Source organism: Drepanopeziza brunnea (genome assembly GCF_022702325.1).
Source record: "Drepanopeziza brunnea f. sp. 'multigermtubi' strain 214-2 chromosome Unknown ctg11, whole genome shotgun sequence".
NCBI classification, from domain to species: Eukaryota; Fungi; Ascomycota; class Leotiomycetes; order Helotiales; family Drepanopezizaceae; genus Drepanopeziza; species Drepanopeziza brunnea.
This window is the reverse complement of record NW_027094074.1, coordinates 178740-202009: the sequence shown is the minus strand read 5'-3', so window position 1 is coordinate 202009 and position 23270 is coordinate 178740. Positions and strand designations below refer to the sequence as shown.

The 23270-nt window shown below is 51.3% G+C and overlaps 6 protein-coding genes across 6 annotated transcripts; 4 read left to right on the top strand and 2 right to left on the bottom strand.

The window, feature by feature from the left end:
* Positions 1–334: 334 nt before the first annotated feature.
* On the top strand, positions 335–8343 carry L3040_006343 (uncharacterized protein; the record flags this gene model as incomplete). Its single annotated transcript, XM_007289127.1, has 2 exons — positions 335–1728; positions 1779–8343. 2 exons carry the CDS (start codon positions 335–337, stop codon positions 8341–8343), a joined length of 7959 nt encoding a protein of 2652 aa, XP_007289189.1.
* A 1119-nt stretch (positions 8344–9462) lies between these two features.
* L3040_006342 (uncharacterized protein) lies at positions 9463–10917 on the top strand (the record flags this gene model as incomplete). The annotated part of the gene is made up of 1 exon (XM_007289126.1): positions 9463–10917. One exon carries the CDS (start codon positions 9463–9465, stop codon positions 10915–10917), a length of 1455 nt encoding a protein of 484 aa, XP_007289188.1.
* Positions 10918–12071: 1154 nt separating this feature from the next.
* On the top strand, positions 12072–13097 carry L3040_006341 (uncharacterized protein; the record flags this gene model as incomplete). The annotated part of the gene is made up of 1 exon (XM_007289125.1): positions 12072–13097. The coding sequence occupies one exon, from the start codon at positions 12072–12074 to the stop codon at positions 13095–13097; it is 1026 nt and encodes a 341-aa protein (XP_007289187.1).
* Positions 13098–14655: 1558 nt separating this feature from the next.
* L3040_006340 (uncharacterized protein) lies at positions 14656–17531 on the bottom strand (the record flags this gene model as incomplete). The annotated part of the gene is made up of 3 exons (XM_066154075.1): positions 14656–14830; positions 14883–17194; positions 17487–17531. 3 exons carry the CDS (start codon positions 17529–17531, stop codon positions 14656–14658), a joined length of 2532 nt encoding a protein of 843 aa, XP_066011063.1.
* Positions 17532–18217: 686 nt separating this feature from the next.
* On the top strand, positions 18218–18923 carry L3040_006339 (uncharacterized protein; the record flags this gene model as incomplete). Its single annotated transcript, XM_066154074.1, has 2 exons — positions 18218–18655; positions 18750–18923. 2 exons carry the CDS (start codon positions 18218–18220, stop codon positions 18921–18923), a joined length of 612 nt encoding a protein of 203 aa, XP_066011062.1.
* Positions 18924–19811: 888 nt separating this feature from the next.
* On the bottom strand, positions 19812–22694 carry L3040_006338 (uncharacterized protein; the record flags this gene model as incomplete). The annotated part of the gene is made up of 7 exons (XM_007289122.1): positions 19812–20797; positions 20897–21068; positions 21136–21263; positions 21342–21467; positions 21548–22257; positions 22314–22497; positions 22601–22694. The coding sequence occupies 7 exons, from the start codon at positions 22692–22694 to the stop codon at positions 19812–19814; spliced, it is 2400 nt and encodes a 799-aa protein (XP_007289184.1).
* Between the last annotated feature and the right edge of the window lie 576 nt (positions 22695–23270).

The window sequence follows — 23270 nt, the reverse complement described above, 5'->3', positions numbered from 1 at the left end:
ATCAGGTTTGTTCCCAGACGAATTGAACTGTTTGGAATAAGAAGAATATTCTTAGATCTAAATGTACATCACTGTGAATATTGTATTTCAACATGCCCAGAGTACATTTCTTTGAATTAGAATAATTGTATTGTTGTGTTCACCTGGATCTTCCCAGACCAAAAACCATCAGCGCTACGCTTATCCTAGAGCGGACGTTCTGCCGACTCATACCGAGAAAATTATTTGATTTGAGAGGGCCAGCCAAATCAACGCCTCACGATATGAGAATATCCTCCGAGCATTCTCCTACAACCACAAATACTTCGCACCGGTGAGCTTCACCACCGCCAGGATGCCGGTCAATACTTCAGGAAGAATCGTCAAGACCCGCAAACGCAAAAAGGGCACCGATCACCAGAAGAACCACCGATGGGAGTCCTTCACTACGAAAATCTCAAAATTGAACTCCCTCGACCCAATCCGCAGAGTGCGCCGACTGGATATCGATACTGAAGATGTCTCCGCAACCACATCATATCTGGGGACTGGCTTGGAAAAATGGGCAGAACTGAACATGTCGGAGGGCTTCATCATGTTTTCGCGTGAGGTCTCGGAGATGTGCGAGAGTCTGCCCCAGATTCTATATTCAGAAGAGAAGATCATGGCATTATTCGTCACATACATCGAAAGGAAGGAGAGAGAATCTTTAGAGCCGCTGCTGGAGCTTTTGACTGATTTTGCGCACGATTTGGGAGTGCGGTTTGAGAAGCATTATGCGAAGGCACTCGAACTCATCACATCTATAGCCGGCTTGCTACAGGACGTTGCGGTTATCGAGTGGAGTTTTACAAGTCTGGCGTTCATGTTCAAATACCTCTCCAAGCTTCTTGTGCCAGATTTGCGACCTACCTACGATTTGATGGCTCCTCTCCTGGGAAAGCATCGCCAAAAGCCACACATCGCACGTTTCGCGGCCGAGGCTATGAGCTTTCTCATAAAGAAGGCAGGCGCTCCAGCCCATAGGTCGACTGCACTGCCTCTGATTGTCAAGTATGCGAAGGATGATCTTCAGAGTATTCGAGGGACCAAGGAATTTGGCCTATACTACCACGGGCTGATGACATTGTTCGCAGAGGCGATGAAGGGGAACGGCCTGAGTACACACACATCAGGACCTGCTATCTTTAAGAGTCTCTTCCTGGCCTTGGACGATTCGGATTTGGAGACCAAAGAAAGCTCTGCGTGGAGGAATGTCATTTGTGGAGTTCTCACTAGCATGGTCCATCACAGCAGCTCGGATACTTTTCTGGAAGTCCTAAACGTTGTTCTTGAGACGGTCGATGGTGCAGTTGAGAAATTCGCCGGAGCAGCAAACAAGGGTAATCTGCAACTGCTCCTTCTGGCGGCGCGGACGTTGGCGGTCTCAGCTGGAGTACGGAAGGGTACGCGCGTGAAGAACTGGGCCCCCATTCTGACATCAATGTCCGATATCTTGAAGACAGTCATGAAGAACTCGAATTATGTCTCCGGAGATGAACAAGATGTGGACTTGTGGGGCCAATTGGTCCTCAGTGTCTCGATCCTGTTTCAATACGCCCCCATGGATAGCATCATTACATTTGTTCAGCCTTTTATGGATGCGCTGACCAAAGATCCGCTCATGAAATGGTTTCTGTCATTCTGTTCTTACTTTTCCGAAGTCGACTCGGACCGGTTCCGGGCTTTTGCAATGCCGTACTTCAAGAAGTTTGTTGCGCATTTTCTTGCAAGATGCTCCCTTTGCTGACTAGCCACAGGTTTATTCTCGCGCATTGGTCGGACGCAGAAAACGGCGACACATTGTCGGTTCTTTTGCCGAAGATGGTTTCGACGGGCGTCTTACCTAGCAGATACGGTGCAGACGGGCTGGTTCTGCCACAATCCTGGCAAGACCAAATGGTGAGTAAATTCGAGCGGCTGGAGGTGCAGCCATTCCCCGAGCAATCGTCTCCGTATAATCGTAGCCCGAAGACATGGCACGATCGATGTTTACCGAAGTTCAATGCATTCCTTGAGGTTCTCGACTGCACGAAGGTCCACGCATCGACAAACGCGAGAATCGCAGAAATCCTTCTACGCAAATTGAAGCTCGCATTGCGCCCATCTTCGGCCCTTGCGCCAGAAGAAGCCAATTTTATTGTTGGTAGAGGCTTCAGTTCTTTCTCTCGGATGACCAAGGGGACGGGTGCTGTCGATCGAGCTCTGGAGCCCCTACTCCGCGCTGCAGCCCCGAGATACGCAAGATTGCCCAAATTTTTGGAGGCTCTACTTGATTACGAATCTAGCCTGGCAACTGTGCCCGAGTCCAAGTATGCACCACGTGCGAAAGAGTGTCATTCTGACCACGACGTGGATCTCCTAGTTGCCTCACTCATCACGAATCTCTCGACCGACTCTCATGACTTACGATACCTTTCCCTGCGACTCTTGGATCACATTTATTCCACAGAACATGGATCCGGTTCCCAGTGCCTTTCTATCATGATCATGGTCGAGAACTCGACTCTAGATTCACAAGCAGTCCGCTCTGCATCAATGCACATCCGAAAATTGGCGACAATGTACCCAAGTGAACCAGCTGATTCCTGGCTTAAGCAGGCAATACCTGCGTTCTACTTTGGAATGCTCACTGTCAAACTCAGAGAGTTGTGGGATCAAGTAGCCGCTTCGCTGAAGCTGATCACCGAGACAAAACCCGGTGAAGAAATCGTTGCCAAGCTGGCATTTGCCTGGCTTGAAAAACCTTCCATGGCCGGTGACGGCCGTAGCAATTGTCCACAAGAAGATATAAACCTGGGCTTGACCGATTTCGAGTGTTCAAACCTGATGAACTTGGACAAATTAGCGAAGGAGGCCGAGTCAGGGGTAGCGAATTCCCGTGACACAATGTTGCAAAAATTTGCGGACGCTCAGGAGTTGGTCCCTGCTGAACCTCGCTTGGCCAGAACCCAGGCACTCTTGGTTCTCGCCGGTGCTCCGGGTGTCGCCGAAAAGCGTTCTCGCCAACTTGTACCGATGTTTCTGTCATGGGCGAAACAAAGCAACGAAATCGAGCAGTCCGACGAAGATGACGAACAACCCCTCAGCGACTGGACAAGAAAAGACCAGAAGAAACTCCTCGATCTTTTTGCTTGTTTCACCAACCCCAGATCCCTTTACAAATCGGACGATGTCTACGAAGCTCTGCTACAATTACTTGCTAATGGAGACATCGAGATCCAGAGATCTGCCCTCAAGACAATTTTCACATGGAAGAACCCTGCCATCAGACCTTATGAAGAGAATCTTTTAAATCTTCTGGACGAAGCAAGATTCAAGGAGGAGCTTGCAATTCTACTCCAGGGACAAAGTCTGGTTCAACCGGATCATCGCCCGGGGCTGATGCCAGTGCTGCTGAGAGTAATTTACGGTCGTTCAATATCCAAAAAGGGTGCCGCAAGTGGCCGACAGGGTATGGAAGCTCGAAGACTGACTATCCTTCGCAATCTCAGCGGCGAGGACATGGAAGGATTTCTTGACATCGCTCTGGGTGAATTAGCGGGTGTACGACTGCTTCAAGAAAGTGCGGTCCGTGATTCCATCTTTGATACAGAGATCCTGAACGTCAGAAAGCAAGTAGGTTTTACACACATGATTGAGGGGATGTTGAAAGAATTGGCGACCAAGGTTGTCCCATTCGCAGGGAAATTGATCGATGCTGTACTGTACTGTGTCATCTACGCCTCCCGCCAGCTTGGGGAAGTGCCCGAAACCGCGGAAGAGACAGAAGCTGCCACTACCCAGATATCGCTCCTCAAGGTTGTCCGCCAGACCGGCTTGAAATGTCTTGTACTACTCTTTATCAATGCGCCGGATTTTGGCTGGTCGCCATATATCGATACCATTGACAAAGACATCATTTTTCCTAGGTTAAAAAACCTGCCTACCGAGACTGGTCAGGGTATATCGGTCATCCTGAGACTGTTCTCTGCCTGGGCTATGTCGCCCAAATTGGTGTTTTTCCTCAGCGCCGATATTTTGTCTAAGGTTGCCGAGTGCTTGTCGCCTCCAAAGTCAAAGGATGAAGTGAAGAGATTTGCTCTCGAGGACGTAATACAGAAGGTCCTCGGACTTTCTCGAGAAGACGAGACCCTCGGGTCAACCGAGAATCAGATCCGGAAGCGAGTGAAGGATGAGGTCCTTGGTCCAAGCATGGATTTTTTTCTTGTTCACATCGGAGGTGTCTTGAGGAGCCAGGGTGACATGGGAAAAGAGTTGCTCGAGTCTTGTATCGAAACAGTCTCCCAACTCTCTCCGTTCGTCAATACCTCGAAACAGGCTCAGAATCTGGTGGACGTCTCGGTTTTCTTGCTCGATCAGCCAACTCGCCGGGTAAAGCCTAAGGAAAAGGGGGCGCTTCTGGTCGTACTCGAGCACTTCGTTCCACTCTATGATCTGCAGAACAATGCCGAGCTCAAAGATCGGGTTTTCAATACCGTGACATCTTTGTTTGGCTTCTTCAAAGACAATGAGTCGCGACAAGGACTAAGCCGGGTACTGAATGTGTATGCTGAGAAAGACCCTATAATGGGCGATGTTGCGAAGATCTGCCTGGACCTCAACTCCTTCCTCGGAAACCGACTGGACGAGCCGGATTACGATCGTCGAATCAACGGCTTCAATGCTCTAAATTCTCATGGGCAGTTCACAGCTCGACAATGGACGCCGCTTCTGTACAACATGCTTTTCTACATCACCCATGACGAGGAGTCCGGGATCCTTTCTTCCAATTCATCAGATATACTATGCCAGTTCATCAAAGTTGCCAACCAGTCAGAGTCAGAGAAACAAGCTTTTATGGCACTCATCTCGACCGTGTTGATGCCCGCCTTGTACGCCGGGGCGCGTCACGAGTCTGAGCTGATTCGACGAGAGTACCTTAGAGTCATGGGGACTTTAGTAGAAGTATTTCCGGACTGGGATGAAGTCAACGACATGCGAAGCCTGGGTACCGTATCCGGATCAGACGAGACAGACGCCGATAGACCACTCTCATTCTTTGAAAGCGTCTTAGACATTGGGAAGGGTCGGCGTCCAGCGGCATTGAAGCGCCTGTGCGATTCCGACCAGTGCGGCGAGCTTGGGTCCAAGAACGTTGGCTCTTTCTTAATTCCGCTAGTCGAGCACTTCATATTCGATCGAGCCGATGGAAATGACGCTAGTCAGCTCGCCTCGGAAGCGAGCACCACAATAGGGGTCTTAGCGAGCGCCCTTGAATGGCCACAGTACCGAGCCTTACTTCGGCGTTATATCGGCTATATCGAATCGAAGGATCAGCCGAAGCAGATTATTCGTCTTTTGGGCAAGGTGATCGATGCCCTAAGTGTTCCAACCCAAATTAAAAAAACTGAAAATGAAGATTTGAACCTCGAGCAGACCGCTGGATCCGCCATGGATCTGGATGCTCTCCCGGCCAATCCTATTATTCCAGCTCGAGCCAGTACTTTGACAAAGACCATGCCCAAGTCTCAAAAGTTTACTGACGATATCACTTCCAACATTCTGCCGCCACTCACTTCCTACCTCCACGACAAGGACGAGTCCACGGTCTCCCTTCGGGTTCCTGTCGCCATTATAGTAGTTCGGCTTTTGAAGCTGCTTCCTTCCGAACAGCTCAGTTCCCGCCTTCCTGCTGTGTTAACAGATGTCTGCCATATTCTTCGGAGTAAAGCCGCCGAGTCCAGGAAGATGACCCGTGATACCCTGACCCAGATCTGTGTACTGCTTGGGCCTTCCTGCATTGGATTCGTTCTGAAGGAGCTCAAGACCGCGCTTCAGAAGGGTTACCAGGTCCACGTCCTGTCCTTCACCATGCACTCGATCCTGGTGGCTACAACTCTGGATCATGCGCCTGGAGATCTGGATTACTGTCTACCCCGAATCGTCGAAATCATCATGGACGACATATTTGGCGAGACGGGCCAACAAAAGGATGCTGAAGAGTACACCAGCAAAATGGAAGAAGTCAAGAGTAGCAAGAGTTACGATTCTATGGAGTTGATCGCTTCAACGGCCACGTTGTCCAAGCTTACAGAGCTGGTCACGCCTATTCGGAAGTTGCTGCAAGAGAAGTTGAACATCAAGATGGTGCGCAAAGCCGATCAGTTGTTGAACAGAATAAGCAATGGATTACAGAGAAATCGTGCTGCCAACAGCCGGGATAGCTTGATCTTCTGTTACGAGGTCATTCAGGACGCCATGCAGGAGAAGGAACCCGAGAAGAAGAAGAAGGTCGATCATAAGATGAAGAAGTACCTGTCGACAAAGGGCGCCAAGCGAGGACTGGACCGAGGCAGTACTACAATCTATACCTTCAAGATCGTCCGGTTCGCGTTCGATGTTCTACGCGCTGTCGTCAAGAAACATGATAACGTGCGCACTCCCAAGAACCTTGCAGGCTTCATCCCGATTCTCGGCGACGCAGTTGTGGAAGCCGAGGAAGAAGTCAGGGTTTCTGCTTTCAAGACACTTACCACAATCGTCAAGGTTCCGCTTCTTGAGGAACCGAATTGGACCAATCTGTACCGAGTCGCTGCGGCCGAGGCAACCAAAGCCATCATGGAAAGTCCCCAGACCGACTCAGAAATCGCGCAAGCGGGCCTGAAAATGATTTCTGTGATACTGCGTACGCGGCCGGATGTCAAAGTCAAGGATACTGCGATTGATCGACTACTTTCCAAGCTCAAGTCAGATATTACGGAGCCGGAACGTAGACATGTCACTTTTGGGTTTTTGCGGGCGGTGCTGGACTCGAAAATTGAAACCGCCACTGTGTATGACACTCTGGATTATGTAGGGGAGCAGATGGTCACGAATTTTGACAAAGATACCAGAGACTTGGCACGTGGCGCTTTCTTCCAGTTCCTCTCCGAGTATCCGCAAAAAAAGGCACGCTGGTCAAAACAACTCAAGTTCATCAAAGGCAACCTCCAATACGCTAGACCTGGTGGTAGAATGTCTATCCTCGAACTTGTGTACCTTCTTCTATCAAAGTCGAACGATACTGTTGTATACCAGGTTGCTAAGGAGCTTTTCGGGGAACTGTACAAAGAACGCTTGAACGACGAGGAGGACGAGAAATGCCGACTCGTCCTCTGCGAGGTACTTAAAGAAATGTTTAAGCGTATCAGTACCGATCAAGCCTCCACCTTCCTCGATGAGCTTCGGCCCGGCCTCGAAGATCTCGATACAGACAATGTCTCAGTCCGCCTCCAGACATTCAGACTTTACTACGATTCCAACCCACTGGATGAAAGTCACGTATACCCACTTCTCGAGAAGATCTCCGTCATCGCCAAAACAGCAGAAGACCCCGGTGCCGACATGCGGCAGATTTTCGAAGCGCTCATGCTCAGCACCACACTCTCAGAACGGTATCCCCAACTCGTCTTTGCAAAGTCACAGACCCAGCTCTGGCACATTCTGCGAGCTTGTCTCTCATACCCGGATGAGCGCATCAAGTTATCCGCCGCCAAGCTGTTTAACATCTACTTCGCTGATTTCGCTCGCGCGAACATAGATACCGATCTCAAACTGCCTCTCAGGAGCTCGGGTGGCCTGAAATTGACTGCGGATGACATTCTGGACTTTCTGCGCCGAACGACATACTCTTTCAACACACCAGCCCTGAGCCACCAAGCGACTCCAGAACTTCTGAAGAACATTGTTTTCCTAGCCCGGGTCGCAGGCTCAAACGATTTGAAGTGGAAGTCTAAGCTCAACGCGGAAGCTGGTGACATTGACGATGTCGAGGAAGAGGGCGAGACCGACAACAGCCGGACTGCCCTGCAATTCCTCTTTAAGAGGATTTCATTTATGTTGAGGAAAGAGCTAGCGCCTCCCCTCCGCCTCGCAACACTCCTCCCCCGCACCAACGGCCTCACCCTACTTACCACCATCCTGGCCACGCTCCCAATGCCCTCGCTTCTTCCAAATCTCCAAGTAATCCTGCAACCGCTGCATCACCTCACAGATCCCAACATTCCAGTCCCGTACTCCACCGACGAGACCTTCCGCGACGCCTATACAGCGATGACGGATAACGCCGAAGCGCTCAAGGATAGCGTAAAGCGGACAGTGGGCGTGGAAGAGTACAGCAAGGCTATGCTAGAGGTTGGGAGGAGGGTCAAGATGCAGAGGGAGGAGAGGAGGAGTAAGCGGAAGATCATGGCTGTGTCTGAGCCCGAAAGAGCAGGAAAGGAGAAGGCGAGGAAGGTAGAGAGGAAGAAGGAGAGGAGGAAGGAGAAGGGGGCGGAATATAAGAGTAAGAGGCACGAGCAGTAGGGATAGACATCAGTAGAGGGCGGATCCGAAAGGTTGAGTGTCATAGTATGCAAAGTGGGTACTGGAAAATGGAGTTTGGCGTCATGGGCTTTGGGGGGGGGGGGGGGGGGGGGGGGGGGGGGGGGGGGGTGGCTACGTAGATACCGTGAATAGCTGTTCAATCTACATGTTTAGATCACATATATACATTTCCCGTTTGCAGTCTTTCTTAAAAGAAGAGTGTCATTGGATCAAGAATTGCCCTTGAAACATGTTGGCCTATTGGAATACAATTTCTCTATGCCCTTTGCATTGTTAACTTTGATTCCGATATCCTTTTATCTCTCCTCCTGTCTGAGAAGTTGCTCTAGGCCCTGAGTTGTGTTCGTGCCCCTATCGTGGTGCCGCTTACTTATGTCTTTAGAATTATAGCTTGGTTTAATTTGAATATAGATGGCCGCTGGCGAGATGTATCCCTCCCTACCCAGGTATCGTGGAGGAATATACACAGGCCTTGGAGGAACCGCAGACTTCCCATGGAAGGCAAGTCATGTGATATCATGTGACAGAACATCCACATGGCTATTTAAATATACTGCTAGATTACAGTGGAATATGTTCGTGTGGCTTGTAAATCGACGCGCCTGATTACGAATTTGGGTATAGAAATTATTGAATTCTATGTATATTGCTCGCCGTCAAAGGCTGGATGCGCCGCACCGCTAGCCAATGTCAATGCCGTCAGTACCTTAGCCGAGATATTCAGGGGCTGGGCTGCATGTTCTGTCTCAATCCACATCACCTCTTCTCATCATGTCATTGTCTTTTCTTGCTATCTCTTTATAATGATATTCGCCTTCTTGGATTTTCATAGATTACGTTGAGTTCTGTCGTGTGATGTCAAAAGCCATATTGGTTAGGACTTGTGGATATACCTTCCGGCCCAGATCAGGATCAGGAAAAGCCTCTGAAATATACATTATTAGTAGTCGACGCGCCTCATCGACGAGGTGTGGAAACCTTCACCTCCAGAATCAAAAAGCAAGCTTGACAACCTTCCACTGTCCGAAATCATCAGCAAGACAACAACTCAGAAGCTTCTTCCCAGCACTCCCCAAGATCCGCGACCGCCGCCCAAACATGGCGCCAACAAGCCGCTCGGAAAGATCCGCCGCGCCGTCAGAGTCCGTCTCCACGATCTCAGCGAGCGGGCCAGGGAATAGGCCCGTTCTGGCCGTCCTCGGTACCGGCTGGGCAGGCTTCACTCTCCTGCAAGAACTGTCCGCCTCCTCCCTTCTCAAAACGCACAATGTCATCGTGCTCTCACCCGCCCGCACCATGGCGCTGACACCCCTCCTCGCCAGCGCGGCATGTGGCATCTTCGACTTCCGCGTCGCCGAAGAACCGGTCCGGAGAATCGGGATGATGGGCCGCCACGCATCCAGCGCAGGCGGAGGCGGAGGCGGAGGCGCCGCCATCCAAAAGTACCAGGTCTGGGTCGAGGACGTGGATCTCCGAGGGAGGACGTTGACGTGTCGACCCGCGGTGGGGAGTAACGGGAACGAGCGGCCGAGCGACGGCGGCAGCCAGGGGACCTTTGACGTGCGTTTTGATCGGCTGGTCGTGGCGCCGGGCAGCGAGGTTAACACCTTCGGCACGCCGGGGGTGCGGGAACACTGCCTGTTTATGAAATCCGTGTCGGATGCAATGGCGCTGAAGGAGAGGGTGCTGGATTGTTTCGAGCTCGCGTCGCTGCCGGGTTTCTCGGAGGGGCGCAGGCGCGACTTGTTGCATTTCGTGATTGTGGGCGGGGGACCGACGGGTGTCGAGCTGGCGGCTGAGCTCGACGAGTTGGTGCATGGGCACCTGTTGGAGATCTACCCGGATTGCAGGGACCTGGTGAGCATTAGCGTGTATGATGTTGCGGATCGGATGCTCGGGCAGTTTGGGGAGAAGCTGAGCGAGTATGCGATGGAGAAGTTTCGGAGGAGGGATGTCAATGTGAGGATGAGTAGGCACATTCAGGGATTTGAGAAGGGGGTCATGTCCGTCAAGGAGGACGGGGAGGTGGGCTTTGGAGTGGCGGTCTGGGCAGCGGGCAATAAGACGTCCGGGCTTGTGGAGGGTATGAAGGGTGTGAGGAAAGATGATAAAGGGATGCTGGTCACGGATCAACACCTGAGGGTCCTCGGCGACGGGCAGGGAGATGGGGCCGTTAGAGGTGTCTACGCGTTGGGTGATGCGGCTGGTATCGACGGGAACTCGCTGCCCGCGACGGCGGAAGTGGCCGTACAGAAAGCCAAATGGCTGGCGCAGCACCTGATCGACTCTGCCGACGACGAGCTCGCGTTCGGATCTTCGAGGGCTGCTCAAGTGAAGGGGCAAGGATTTCAATACGAGCAAAAGGCTTTGGTAGCATACATCGGTCGCAAAGACGGCGTCGTGGATGGAGGTGGAGCGTGGACGGGCAAGAGCGCCTGGCTGGCCTGGAGAGGGGGAAGCCTGCAGTGGTCAAGAAGCTGGAGGAGGAAAGCCATGATGCTGGTCTACTGGGTGATGAACAAGTGGGACGGCAGGGAGATCGCTAGACGGTAGTAGCGCCCTCATTTACGCAGGACGGAATGAGCCGAGGGGACTCGAAGAGAACGGAAGTATTTCTAGTCCACGGGGAGAGAGTAAAGCTCTTGATGATCGCGTACCCCATTGCGCATGCGGTGCAAGGGAACCAGGAGCGCCCGTAGGGAATAGAGGGTAAACCTTCATCTAGTTCCTCAAGTGAAGCCATGAGCCGGCGGAACTGCGAATGCATAAACGTTTATTTTGCACCAGAACTCGTACATTTGACAGCTTGAACTTTCTACAACCATAAGCTTTGAAAGGCAAACTAAATTCTTAAACTCCCTAACAAAAATGGAATAGCCTACTACTATAAGCCGATCTTATTTTGTTCCATTAATTCATAGGGTTGATTGAGGCAGAAAGTACAGGAAGTTGGCTTTCGCTTAACAGTAGGCGTTCAACCCCGCAAACTTCGGAAAGGCTCAAAAAGGTATTTAGGAAAGAGAACGACATTGAGCTCTATCTGTTGCATCTACATCTATTAAATTGAAGAAATTGAAGCTCGATGGCTGATTTGACTAACTCGCCGAAGATGCAATGGCTAAACTCCGGCTAGAGCTGATTCTTTTCAAAGTGTTGGCCCTTGGTTTGGTGCGAAAAGGGGTTTTTCCATGCATGAGGAGCTGGCTAGTAATTGTACAAGTAGAAGGGAGCCGAATCAACAGCGACAAAACTCATGCGACGTATTCACTAATGATTAGAAGACAGATCGAGAGCGAAAGCGTTTAATGCGATTCCAGAGTGGAGTTCAAAAGCAAGTGACAAGAACGCCGACGGTGTGATTCAGGCATGAAGTTTTGGCAGCCTCTTCCATGTATTTAAATCCGGTACAGGTACCGACCTCGATTTGAACCGTATCGACCATCTTTACCTCCACTCGTTCTTCTTCAAACAGGTCCTACCAGGACCGCTTATCTCCTCACCTCACACGACCGAACTTACAGGCTCTTTGTCCTACCGTCAAATATCAATTTCAGCCGGCTTCATTGTTACACAGCATCTAAAGGAAAAGAAGAAATAACAAAAGGGGGAATCCTCATTTCCAGTCAATTGCCCCAGAAACAGAAACAGAAACAGATCCACAGATCCCGACTCCACAGATCCAGATTCCACAGATCCAGCGACAAGAAATGTGCATCATAGAGCGCATCGTCAAGGCCTGCGGCTGCGTCAAGTACCGGGACAGGACCTGCCACCCGCAGGGCATGCCCGCGTACGACTGGTGTCCCACGACGCGCAGGCGTCAGGTCTGGCCGATCAAGGTCACCCAGGAGGGCTGGATCTTCACGACCTCGACCTCGCCCGATCCGTGCCTCGGCAAGTGCGGCTGTACGGAGCAGGGCGACACCGTCCACGCGTACGAGTGGGTGGCGTGGGGTATGCGGCCAGTGCGGTGCACTCCGCAGACCGAAGCCGAGTTCTTTGGCCCGGCGCCGGCGAAGCAGACGGAGGGCTTCGAGGCGAGCGAAGGCGCGGCCGCCCCTCAGCTCTTGCGGGAAGCGTCGATGGCGCGGAAGAGGGCGCGGGGTGGGAAGGGCCCGCACCCGACTCTCGAGTTCAACGACGACGAGTACCTGGAGCGGTTTGGCATGGGTCAGGGCCTGGGTCCGGACCATTATAGCTATTACAACGACCCGGACTATCTGGCGTTTGATCAGCGGATGGCTCGTGAGAAGGCCAGAGCGATCATGAGCCCCGAGGAGCGAGAGAAGGAGGAGGCCGAGGAGGCTCTAGAGAAGGAAAGAGAAGACGCGGCTGTACGGAGGAGAATTGCCTCGTGGGATACCAGTTACACGTCAAGAGAGTACGCGGGCTTCCTCAGTCACGATAAGCGTGAGAACAAGGTCATCCCATCGGGCCCCAGAGTTTTGGTGTCGCCTGCGTCTGATAATGATGATGGAGATGAAGTTGAAGATGAACCTGAATCGGTTGAAAGACAAAGTAGCAGCAGGACAGGCACCACACAGCAGCAGGCAGGCCCGTCAAAGCCTCGTTCTCAAGCTGGGTCTCACCAAAAGACTAGTCGCGCAGGTACTCCGTCGGCTAGTCCCAGCAATCCCGCCAAGTTATCCAACCAGCCCGCCTCGAAAGCCGACAAGCTCAGAAAAGAAAGCAATAAGAAGATCGACAAGGGCAAAGGCAAAGCGTTATATTAGAGAGAATACGGAATGGATTTGTATTCGTACGGCTCGGATGTCGTGCCTTTGCATTATACGATGAGGTTAGCTCTCGAACGGTTTCGGTGGGTACTCGCTTAGCAATGGATTTTTGTTTATGCTGGATTGAGCCTAGCCTTTCCCACTTTGAACTACGGACCTATCTCGCATGCTTTTTATATACATTGGTGACGTTCGTCATGGGCTATCAATCTGGACTACTTTACTTCTGGATCGCGATCTGCTTTCGCTTTCTTTTACGGAGGGTTGTCGACTATTTCTAAGCTTTCCTGGCTTGGCACTTGCGGCTCGAGGTCGACAGCTTAAGGCCCTATCCAATAGGCCTTGAGCTGTCTGACTAGTTCTTAGGCTCGCGTTTTCGGCGCGCGTGCTAATACGTCAACTAACTGAATAATTATTGTAAATATCGATATTCCGTTGTTGTTCTATATTGTTTCGACAATTGAATTTGCGAAAACAGAGCCGGTTCATTCCAGAACTAGCTCATCACGACATAACCACAGTCACAATTTTGTATTCTCTAAAAGAAAACGAGCCAGTACGAGCGTTACATTTAATGAAAAGCTAAGCCGAGAAAAGGAATCTGGGCGGGTTGGTGGGTCATGTGACTTATCGTGCCTGCCTTTTTGCCTCGGAGAGCCTGCCTGCCAGGAGTACCTATGCCGGCACAGCTCCGCGAGCGTACTAGCTATCGCCGAATGATTTTACACCCCCGGAGAGCTTGCTAAAAGGTATAAGCCAGTGTCTCCGAGCGAGCGAACGAGTTATACTAGAGCCGGTAGTAATTAATAGGAGGAAAAGGAAAAGGCAAAAAAGAAAAAGCCAGCTTACTGGGTGGCACTTACCCACTTGAATTAGCGTGCACTAAGGATCGGAGGACTCCTCCTTCAATTAAAATGCATACCTAGGTACCGAGACATATATATATGTGTGTGTGTGAGAGAGAGAGAGAGAGAGAGAGAGAGAGAGAGAGAAATAACCCACGCTATTTCAATTCTAACAGCAGAACAGCAAAAAGCACGCTGAGGAGTCATATGATACCGACCAGATCAAAGAAACTTCTTGTATGTGTATCGAGTCAATTGAATGTCATGAATGTACGCATGCAAAATGAGAAAAGTGAAAGCTGAATCTCAAATAAATCGAGCCATCTTGATGCAAAAACAGAAAACATTTCCATTTATCTATCTGCTTTTGCCCATTTCTCCTCAGTACCCATGCTGACTTATACTCCGTACGTCTTTCCCTTCGCTTGAACGCCAGAAGAGAGGCAGGTAGATATGCACGCTAAGCAAGCCCACCTACTCCAAGGCGCCAGACGCTTGAGCACTTCGTTTCACATAACCATGCAGTAAAGACGAAGAGAGAAAAAAAACCGAACAGTAAACCAACAAAGATGCGCCGCTAGAATGCCAAGTCATGTGTACCGCTTTTAGACTTCTCTGCCCCCAAGCGTAGATCATTATTCTCCGTCGGATCCGTTGCTCTTACCATCACAGCTCCACGCAGACACATCTCTAAGGGGAGATACGCGTGTCTATGCAACATAATTGTAAGTTGGCACTGCGGCAGTCTCCACGCGCTCCATGTATTCCCGCTCGATCAGAGACTCCACTCGGCGCTTCATCATGCCGATGTCGGGCTTGAAGCGCTGGGATAGCTGCGAGATGACTTCCGCAAACAGCATTTGGTGGGAGATTGTTTTGCGGGCCCTGCAAATTTGTCAGTTACTAGTACTGCGACCAAGCGTTATAGGGATCTCACTTCATGATCCGCACAATCACAGTATCAATTATATTACCCCGATGCTCATTATTAGACTCCTCCGTCGCCTTTCTCTCCGCCTCGTCCTCAGCCCTGTTTACCACATTCAGCATGACCGGCGCCTTGATCTTGATTGTCTTGCTGGTGAACTTCGCGTTGAACGTGAAAGTATCGCCAGGCTTGGGGATGTGCTTGTTGTCAGGGTTTTTGGTGAGGACTTTGGCCTTAGGGTTGACTGCGAGGGTATGCAGCATGCGGACGAGGTCATGGTCGGGGATGTTTGTTGTTTGCTGGATGTCTTCGTAGGAAAGAGATTGGCCATCAGCCAGGTCGTTGAAAAGGAGGAGGATGATCATGCCGTATGTTGGAACGTTGAGCTCGTGTTTGCGCTCGCGGGCCAAAGGTCCAGCATCCTTGCCGGGGATCTTTGGAAAGACGCACTTGATGTCTGCGTTGCCGAGGTAGCTCAACCATGTCAGCGCTCTACCGTTCCGATTCTTCAGGTAGTATTTCTTGAATGATTCTTGGAGGGTTTGGATTTCTGAGGGCCAGGTAACACTTGAGTATGTTCCATCCTCGCGCTGAGAGCTTTTCCCGCCCAAGCCTTCCATGGGCCAGTAGTTGGAGGTCAAAACGTTAATGCCGAGATCAATCTGTTTGCGGTCGATGTCTCCAAGACCCTGGATGTGAGTTCGGTAGCCAGCACACAGTTCCTCTGACATTGTCATGTCCTTGAACATGCCCTCCAACTTCGTCGTAAACGAGTTACCGATCTCCAGCTTCATGCGGGAAATCATCTGCTTCTCGACGTCCGCACTCTCAGACTTTCCATGTAGCAATCTCCGAGCCAGATGCTTCTTGTAGTAAAGCTCAAACATATCCTTATCTTGAATGTAGCGGAGGAGAGTGGTGGCTTTGTCGAGGACAACCTCAATCTCGGTCTCTGTCTTGCCCTTGATCCCCCGCTTCAAGTTGTCGTCGATGAACAGAGAAACATATTCCGAACATCTCGGGAACATGTTGATGAATTCGGAGAAACTCTGGGTGATGGCGGAATGCAGAATGAGATCCTCGGCTAAACATATCTTATGCATAGACTCAAATTTCTCCTTCAACACCAAGACTTCCTCAACCCATCTAATAGCAGCAGCAGTTTGTCTCGAAGCAGCGCTCTGCTTCGGCGCCTTCGCCTTTTCCGCACCCTCAGCAGGATCGGCTTCTTCGACTGGAGCGGCAAACGAAGGTGCACTCTCGGAATCCGTGATGTTCTTGTTGATTTGACAGCCCAGCTCGACGATGCGTGATTGTAAGGCAAGCTTGAGAAGGGCTTTTGAGGGATCTACGCGCGAGATGAGGGTGTACAGAAGTGTCAAGTCTTCGTAGCGGTTATCTTCAATCATGGCCTTGATACCACTACCTTCCATTGCAAGGAACTCAGTCACGTGGGCACTGATCATCTCCGCCTCGACGACCTTGGCAATCTTGGGAGCCGTAAGCATAGAGATCGTTGTCTGACATCGAGCCTCCTCCTCGGCCAGTCTCTTCTTGGTTTGCCGCAACCAAGTGCTCGTATCGGACTCTCGGAGAAGGGTGGCACACTCCTTTTGGTAGAAGGCGCGAGCATGATCTAGAAATGCGACTTCGAAGGTAGTGACGTACAGCTTGTCGCCTTCCGTCTCATCGTTTGATTCATAGAGACCCTCGAGCATGTACACACATGCGCGGATCATGGACGGGCTGATGACATCTCCATCTCTCTCCATGCCAATCTGATCCAGGAGAACCGAGTTTAATATATTGAAGGTGACCAGGTCTGCCTCACCGGTATCAATGAGTCGAGATCTTAGGACATTATCGCGGAACAGACCCATCGAAGTGGTGAAGATGGAGGGCTTTCGGTTGTCTGTGCAATAGACTCGGTCCATGTACATCAACACATCCGTAGTCATGTTCATGGTCATGATATGGTCCTCCCATGCCGCTTTGAGGCCCTGCAGAAACTCCTCTCCCGTGATCCGACGTTCGTTCGCCGCAATCCCAGACACTCCGCCCAGGGTAATATTAACCAGGTTCGATGTGATTAGCCCGCGAATTTTTGGCATAACCTCACCTGCAAACCACTGCTCCTCGAATTCCTTAACGCGATCATACAGCTTATCGCCTTGCTTCTTCAGGACGATCTTATAAGATGCGCGGTATATCTGTTCGAAGCTGAGCGCGGAGGCATTCTTGGTATGGATCTCCCGCAAGGCTGAACTTAGGATGTCCCATTGCGTTTCAAATTCGTCATGACCGTGGCCGCTGATACCGAGCTTTAAGAAGACGAGTTAGCTATGTATTTACGAGAACGGCATAGAGCGAGGCGGGATACCCGGCTGGGGCTGCTCATCTGGAGCACACAAGCCAGCATGAGATCGACAGATGCTTGTGTAGCCATACTAGCGAGGCCCAGCGCCTGGAGTTGGATAGGAGGCAAGAGGAGAAGATAGAGGAGGTGAATATGGTGTTTCGGCAAGCTTGAGCTTGGAGGAGGAATTTAGGAGGAGGAAATCGAAGGGGAGGTGGTCTGAATGTATAGTGGGGGTGAATCGAAAGAGGACTTGCCCTTCTCGGCGGGCGTATCTTGCCTTTCGATCGCCCCGAAATCATCTTCTCAGCTTTGCCTTTCGCAGGTATTCGCCGCGTCTGTCTGCCTGTTCAGCTTCACCTCTCGGCGGCACGTTAGGAGAGGGTGTTCGCGGGGTTGCTCGAAGCTCTGGGAGGCGCCGCTGAGTGTTATTTGAAGATGCTCTCTTTGTTTTCTTCCAGAGTGGTCGGGAATGTCTGTCTGAGTGTATTGAGTGGAATGGAGCTGGGACAATGGTGAACGGTCAGTAAGCGGAGAGGAGGACATGAGTGTTTGTTTTCTTTGCCTCGATGTGTCGAGTAGTGGGGCTTATCAGGCACGCCACGGCGCGACGCTGAGCCGTAGGGATGTTGCAATATAGCAGGCGCAAGGCAACAATATGTACCAGAAGTCCGAGCAGATAATGAGGTTACAGGTCACTCTAGGATACTTATAGTAGGTTGCCAACATTCGTGCTGGGATTACCGCCTACCTAGATACCTAGATAGAGATCAAAGTACCTATACGAAGAGATATCCCATTATTCTTTGAAGTACTTCCTAAAGAGGCTTAGCGTCGCGTAATATCATCGAATTAGACTTTCGACTTTCTCAGCCTCATCGTTCCGCTCAGCCTTATTCAAACATTCCGGGAGACGTCAAAATTGTCCACCATCCTACCTTAACACACAGTTCATATATTCCCAATCACGACGACACCAACAACCGTAATGAAGCCTCCGACCCTCTTATGCGCCATACGAGCTTTCAGTCGCCTTCCACGCTCGAAACCCCTCTGCACGCATCTAACCGCCGTCCGCTTCGTCCAGACACCCTCTCCCTCCCCTCCACCGCGGCATTTCTCAACAACACCGCTCCGTCCATCCACCTACACCCCGTCTCCATCTTCATCTCCCTCTCCCTCTCCCTCTCCCTCTCCCTCCTCCTCAGCGAAACCCAGAAAACTCCACGCGCCACCCCCTCCGACATCCCCAACGGCTGCAGCACTACCGCGGCCCCCCAAGCCCGAGTACGAAATAACATTCACCTGCACGCCCTGCGGTGCGCGAAGTACCCACCTCATCAGCAAGCAAGGTTACCACCGCGGGAGCGTGCTGGTGACATGTCCCGGGTGCCGTAACAGGCACGTCGTGGCCGATCATCTGAACGTGCGTCTTCCCCCTCCCCCTCCCCCTCCCCCTCCCCCTCTCCCACCCTCTCGAGCCAGGCCGGAGTAATACGACTGGGCTAAAACAAGTATAGATCTTTGGCGACAAGCACATGACGATCGAAGACCTGATGCGCGAGCAGGGCCAGCTTGTGAAGAAGGGCACGCTGAGCGATGATGGGGATCTGGAGTTCTGGGCTGACGGGACGACGACGGCGAGGGGATCCGGGTCGGGGACGGGCGGGGAGGAGGGAGAGAAGCGGGACTGAGAAGATGCCGGGAATGGAATTGGAACCGAGAGGCCTGTCATCTTAATAGATGAGGAGCAACAAGCCAGGAAAGGCAGGCACGGACGAGCCGGTGTGTTGATAGATGATCTACCCGTAATGTGTAAGGAAGGGACTAGGATGATATGTGTGGTTCGACATAGAGAAGATGATATACAAAAATCACAACCGCGTCGCAGGGTGGTCGATGGTCGATGTACCGAAGTATCTGGATTTAGCGGCATCCAAAAGAAGTGAAAGAAAGGTGTTCGTTCGTTGGTGGTCAAAGGTAGAATGAACAAAGGGAACCAAGTTCGTTATAATACCCATAGTTAGTTAATCCCTATCCCAAACCTCATACACTCATTTACACATGAATACTCCAAATCCAGATGCAGAACTCTTTACCGACTCTAGCGTCTTCTGGCGGCCACAGCCATATTGCCATACTGCTGTTATTACACCTAGGTATATAGACCAGAATCCCAGTTTCTCAATCTCAACTCGACTCACTTCTCAAGTCACAGGCACTCACTCCTACAGCAATAATATTATTAATACTCTTAACATTCGAATCGAATCTGTTGATCCTTACGGTATGATACAATACAAACAAATCCCGCCGCTGCCTGAAAATGCATGCATGCATCCGACTTCGACGCCGTTCCATAACCCATCCCTCGAATCCTTCGACTCCGTGGCCATCGCATCCATCTATCCATCCATCCATGCAGAAAAAAACCCCCAGGACACCCACCAATTTCTTTGAGAATTCGAGCCAGGTATCTCATCTCCTCTGATGCCAGTTCTCAGGCCCCAAAGCCACCAGGGGGAAAAAAAGAGAACAAATTTACAGAATATCGAGCAAAAAATCCTCTTCCGCCCCGCTGATCATCTTCCCTGCTGAAAAAACCCTTCAGCATCCTCGCCGACCATACCGCCGTCGGGGCCAGCCATCATAGCCTCCAGCTCATCTAGTTCTTCGAAGTAGTCATGGGAGCCACGAATGCCCGACGGGCCGGCCATGTCCGTGATCAGCTGACGGCGAAGCTCCGAGTCGGGATGCGGATGCGCACTCGTCGTCCCTGATCCTGATGCAGGTGCACGTACATGCCCATAAGCCAGCGTGAGTCCAAGCTCCTCCGCCTTTGCCTTTGCCTTGCCCTTCCCCTTCCCCTTCCCCTTCCCCTTCCCCTTCCCCTTCTCACTAATACGAAGACTACTACGAACTCCAATTGTCTTCGCCTTTTCGCCGTCCGGACTCGATCCCGGCGGCTTCAGATCGGAATCCTCATCCTCATCCTCATCCTCATCCCCATCCTCATCCTCGTCCTCAGGTGCAGTCTGAGCCAAATCCGGATGCTGCACGAGGACGACCAGTCCTTTCATGGTCGCACGCAAGCACTCCAAACCTCGACCTTGGTCTCGACCCAGACCCTCGGAGCCATGACGCTGCTCAATCAGCTGCGACCATACCGCAGGCTGGTAGTCCCCCGGAAGATTGACCCATGGCTGGGCTTTCAGGAACGAGGTGACAATAGAGCCCAGTATGTCGAGATCCTGGCGCTCTTGTTGGCGATGCAAGGCGACTTGATTTGGATCCTGGTCAATTTCATCTGATGAACCCTCAGAGCTCGAGCTACAGTCGAGCAGCGATCCGGAGACAACCCAACGGGACGACAGTTGGAAAAAATCGACAATGGGGAGGCACTCCTTGCGAGGAGCTGGACCAAACCCCTGTCCTTCGTCCACAATAAGGCGCTTGAAGTGGATTTCCCGGAGGGGTGAGTTGTTCGCAAGGATGTTCAAATTATTTCTCACGGCTGTGGCTATTGAAGTCTCCGTCCCCATCGCCACCAACATGCTTGCGAGAAGAACTAGTTGAACACGTCAGCACCATTCCATCGGTGCAAGGAGGTTCGAGGAATGTGGGGGTATCCCCTAAATGTCAAGGGCCCCAGGAAAGATGAACTAACTGTTATCTGCGTCTTGAGCGCTCTCCACCTTCAGGCTCTCCTGGGCCTCTTTCTTGAATCGCTTCTTAGTGAACAGAATGATATCGCACGCGGCAATTTCACTGGGCACGGGCAGCTCATCTGTCATCGCCTTCATCACCAAGACTTTCAGTCCAACTGTATGCTTTTTAACCTGGGTGGGGTTAGCAGATGCCACGACTTGAACTTGGGACATGGAAGTATGAATTTCGTCAACGGACCTCCGCCTCCCAGGTGTTGATCAATAATGCCCCTGCTACAACTATAGTAGCCGCTGAAAGGATGATCTTGCGGGGTTGAGGATCGCTCTGATCATCTGAATTGCGCTGAGAAGATGAGGCGGGAAGCACTGATAGTCGTTAGCAAATTCCTCCCTGACTTACCCACTCCTAGTCCATTTCCGTGAAACGATAAGGGATTTACTCACTATAGTATCCTGCACCCTTCTCCAAAGCTTCACGACAACGTTCGAAGCAGTATCCTTCTTGGGCTTCAAGATTTGCGAGTGTTGTCTTCCAGGGGACGGATTCTCTGCCTATGGTAGCTGCGGCCACTGCATAGGAGTCAGCTCGGCCACTCCAATGTGCCCAAATTTACAGCCCACAGTGCTGAGAACGGCTTTGCATCACTTACTCTCCATCAGGGATCCCGTGCTCTTACGCACTGGTATCGAATCATGTAAATACTCCTCTGGAATACGAGCGGTACAATCTTTCGAGGCTACGATCAGCGCCAAACAGATTACAATCTTACCTATCCCCATATTCTCGATACAGATACCACCTCTAGGAGCTTCATGGGTCCGTGGATCGCGGAAACAATACCCGGCGTTCGCATCACCGTACCACGACTTTCCACTTTGATCAGTCAGACTTCTTAATCTTGGATCCAAGTTGTGCACCGGCGTCGATTCTCGTTGAAGCATCATAGCCGCCGAACGACGCTGATATTCATGCAAGCTAGTCTTCAGACCGTCAACCTGATTGTCCAGAATTTGGTACATTGCTTGTGCTGCCCACGGGTCGGCGACGAGTTGCGGATCGGGCTGTGGAGAGGGCAAAGCCATAAACGTCTCGAACAGAGATTGTGGTCGGTAGCGGATATCGAGAGAGGAGTCCACGTGACGGACCCGAGAACTCTGCCATTGTCCCTGCCATGTGGTGCTTGAGATATCGAGTCGTGCGAGGAGCGGCAACATAGCCTTACGGAACGACGCGTTGCTGCGATCGATGACTGAGCGGCCAAAATCGTCTGGGAGAACGTAGACGCGGATTTGTCCTCGGTGTTGATCGTTGGCTCGGAACTCCATGCGGATCCACGCTGCATTGAAGAGCCCCAAGAATCTTGAGCAGATGAATTAGCAGAGCTACCCGGACCTCAGCAAAGAGACGAGACTTACGGCTTCAGCAGTGGTAGCTGGAAGAACCTAAATTGCAAGGTATTAGGGATTAGAAGTCCTCCGCCAGGATTGAGCATGTCCCGAGGATGCGCGAAGGCCATCCATCGTCCATGGAGATCTCCATCCAAACAGCCATACCACGCATCTGATGGAACACTGCCATCGCATCTGACACGGATACATCCTGCTTGATGGTCAGCGCCCGCGCTGCTTGAACGTTCCGGGAGCAGCAGATCGCTCTGGAGACCGCGCGCACACGGCGGCGACGAGGAACGAGGAGGACTTACCGACTGGAATGTAGTTTCTGATGTCCAGCATATAGCTGTCCAGAAGAGATAGGCCTACCAGTACAGGTGTGCTATCAAAGCTAGAGTCCGCCATCTTACCAGGGAGAGGTTGCGGTTGCTTTGTTTGAGCTCAGGCAAGTGCGAAAAGGGGGACTCAGTCTCAAGGGGAATGTTGATGGTAACGCGTTACAGAGTGCTCGCTGTGATATTTGTTCCAAGTAGCATACTCTGTCTCGTGGTACAGATTTGAAGTGAGAAGAAAGGTTTGTGAGAGTCAATTGGGACAAGATGAGACGATGATGGAAGTAGCTATGCCCCAGAGATGGTTGTACTGAACAGGTCGCCCCACCCAAGATTGTCGGTTATCGTCCCTAAAGAGGAATAAAGTGGACCAGCGTGCACAGATTTTTCGGTTAGCTTTCCTAAATAGGATAAAAATGGGGCAAGCGTGCACGGACTTTCTCGGCTACTGCTGGCCATGTCAACAATCAAATCTTTGACCATCCGCCCTCCCCTTCTTTCATTTCTTCCTGGGAGGAGAGAACACTTGAACGCTGCTCTACCGTTACTAAAGTTATTATCGCGGTTTGAAACTCCGCTCAGCAAAAACTACAGTCAGTTTACTCCCTTAAATATATACTCCAATCTTTCATAAGTATACGTATTTGGC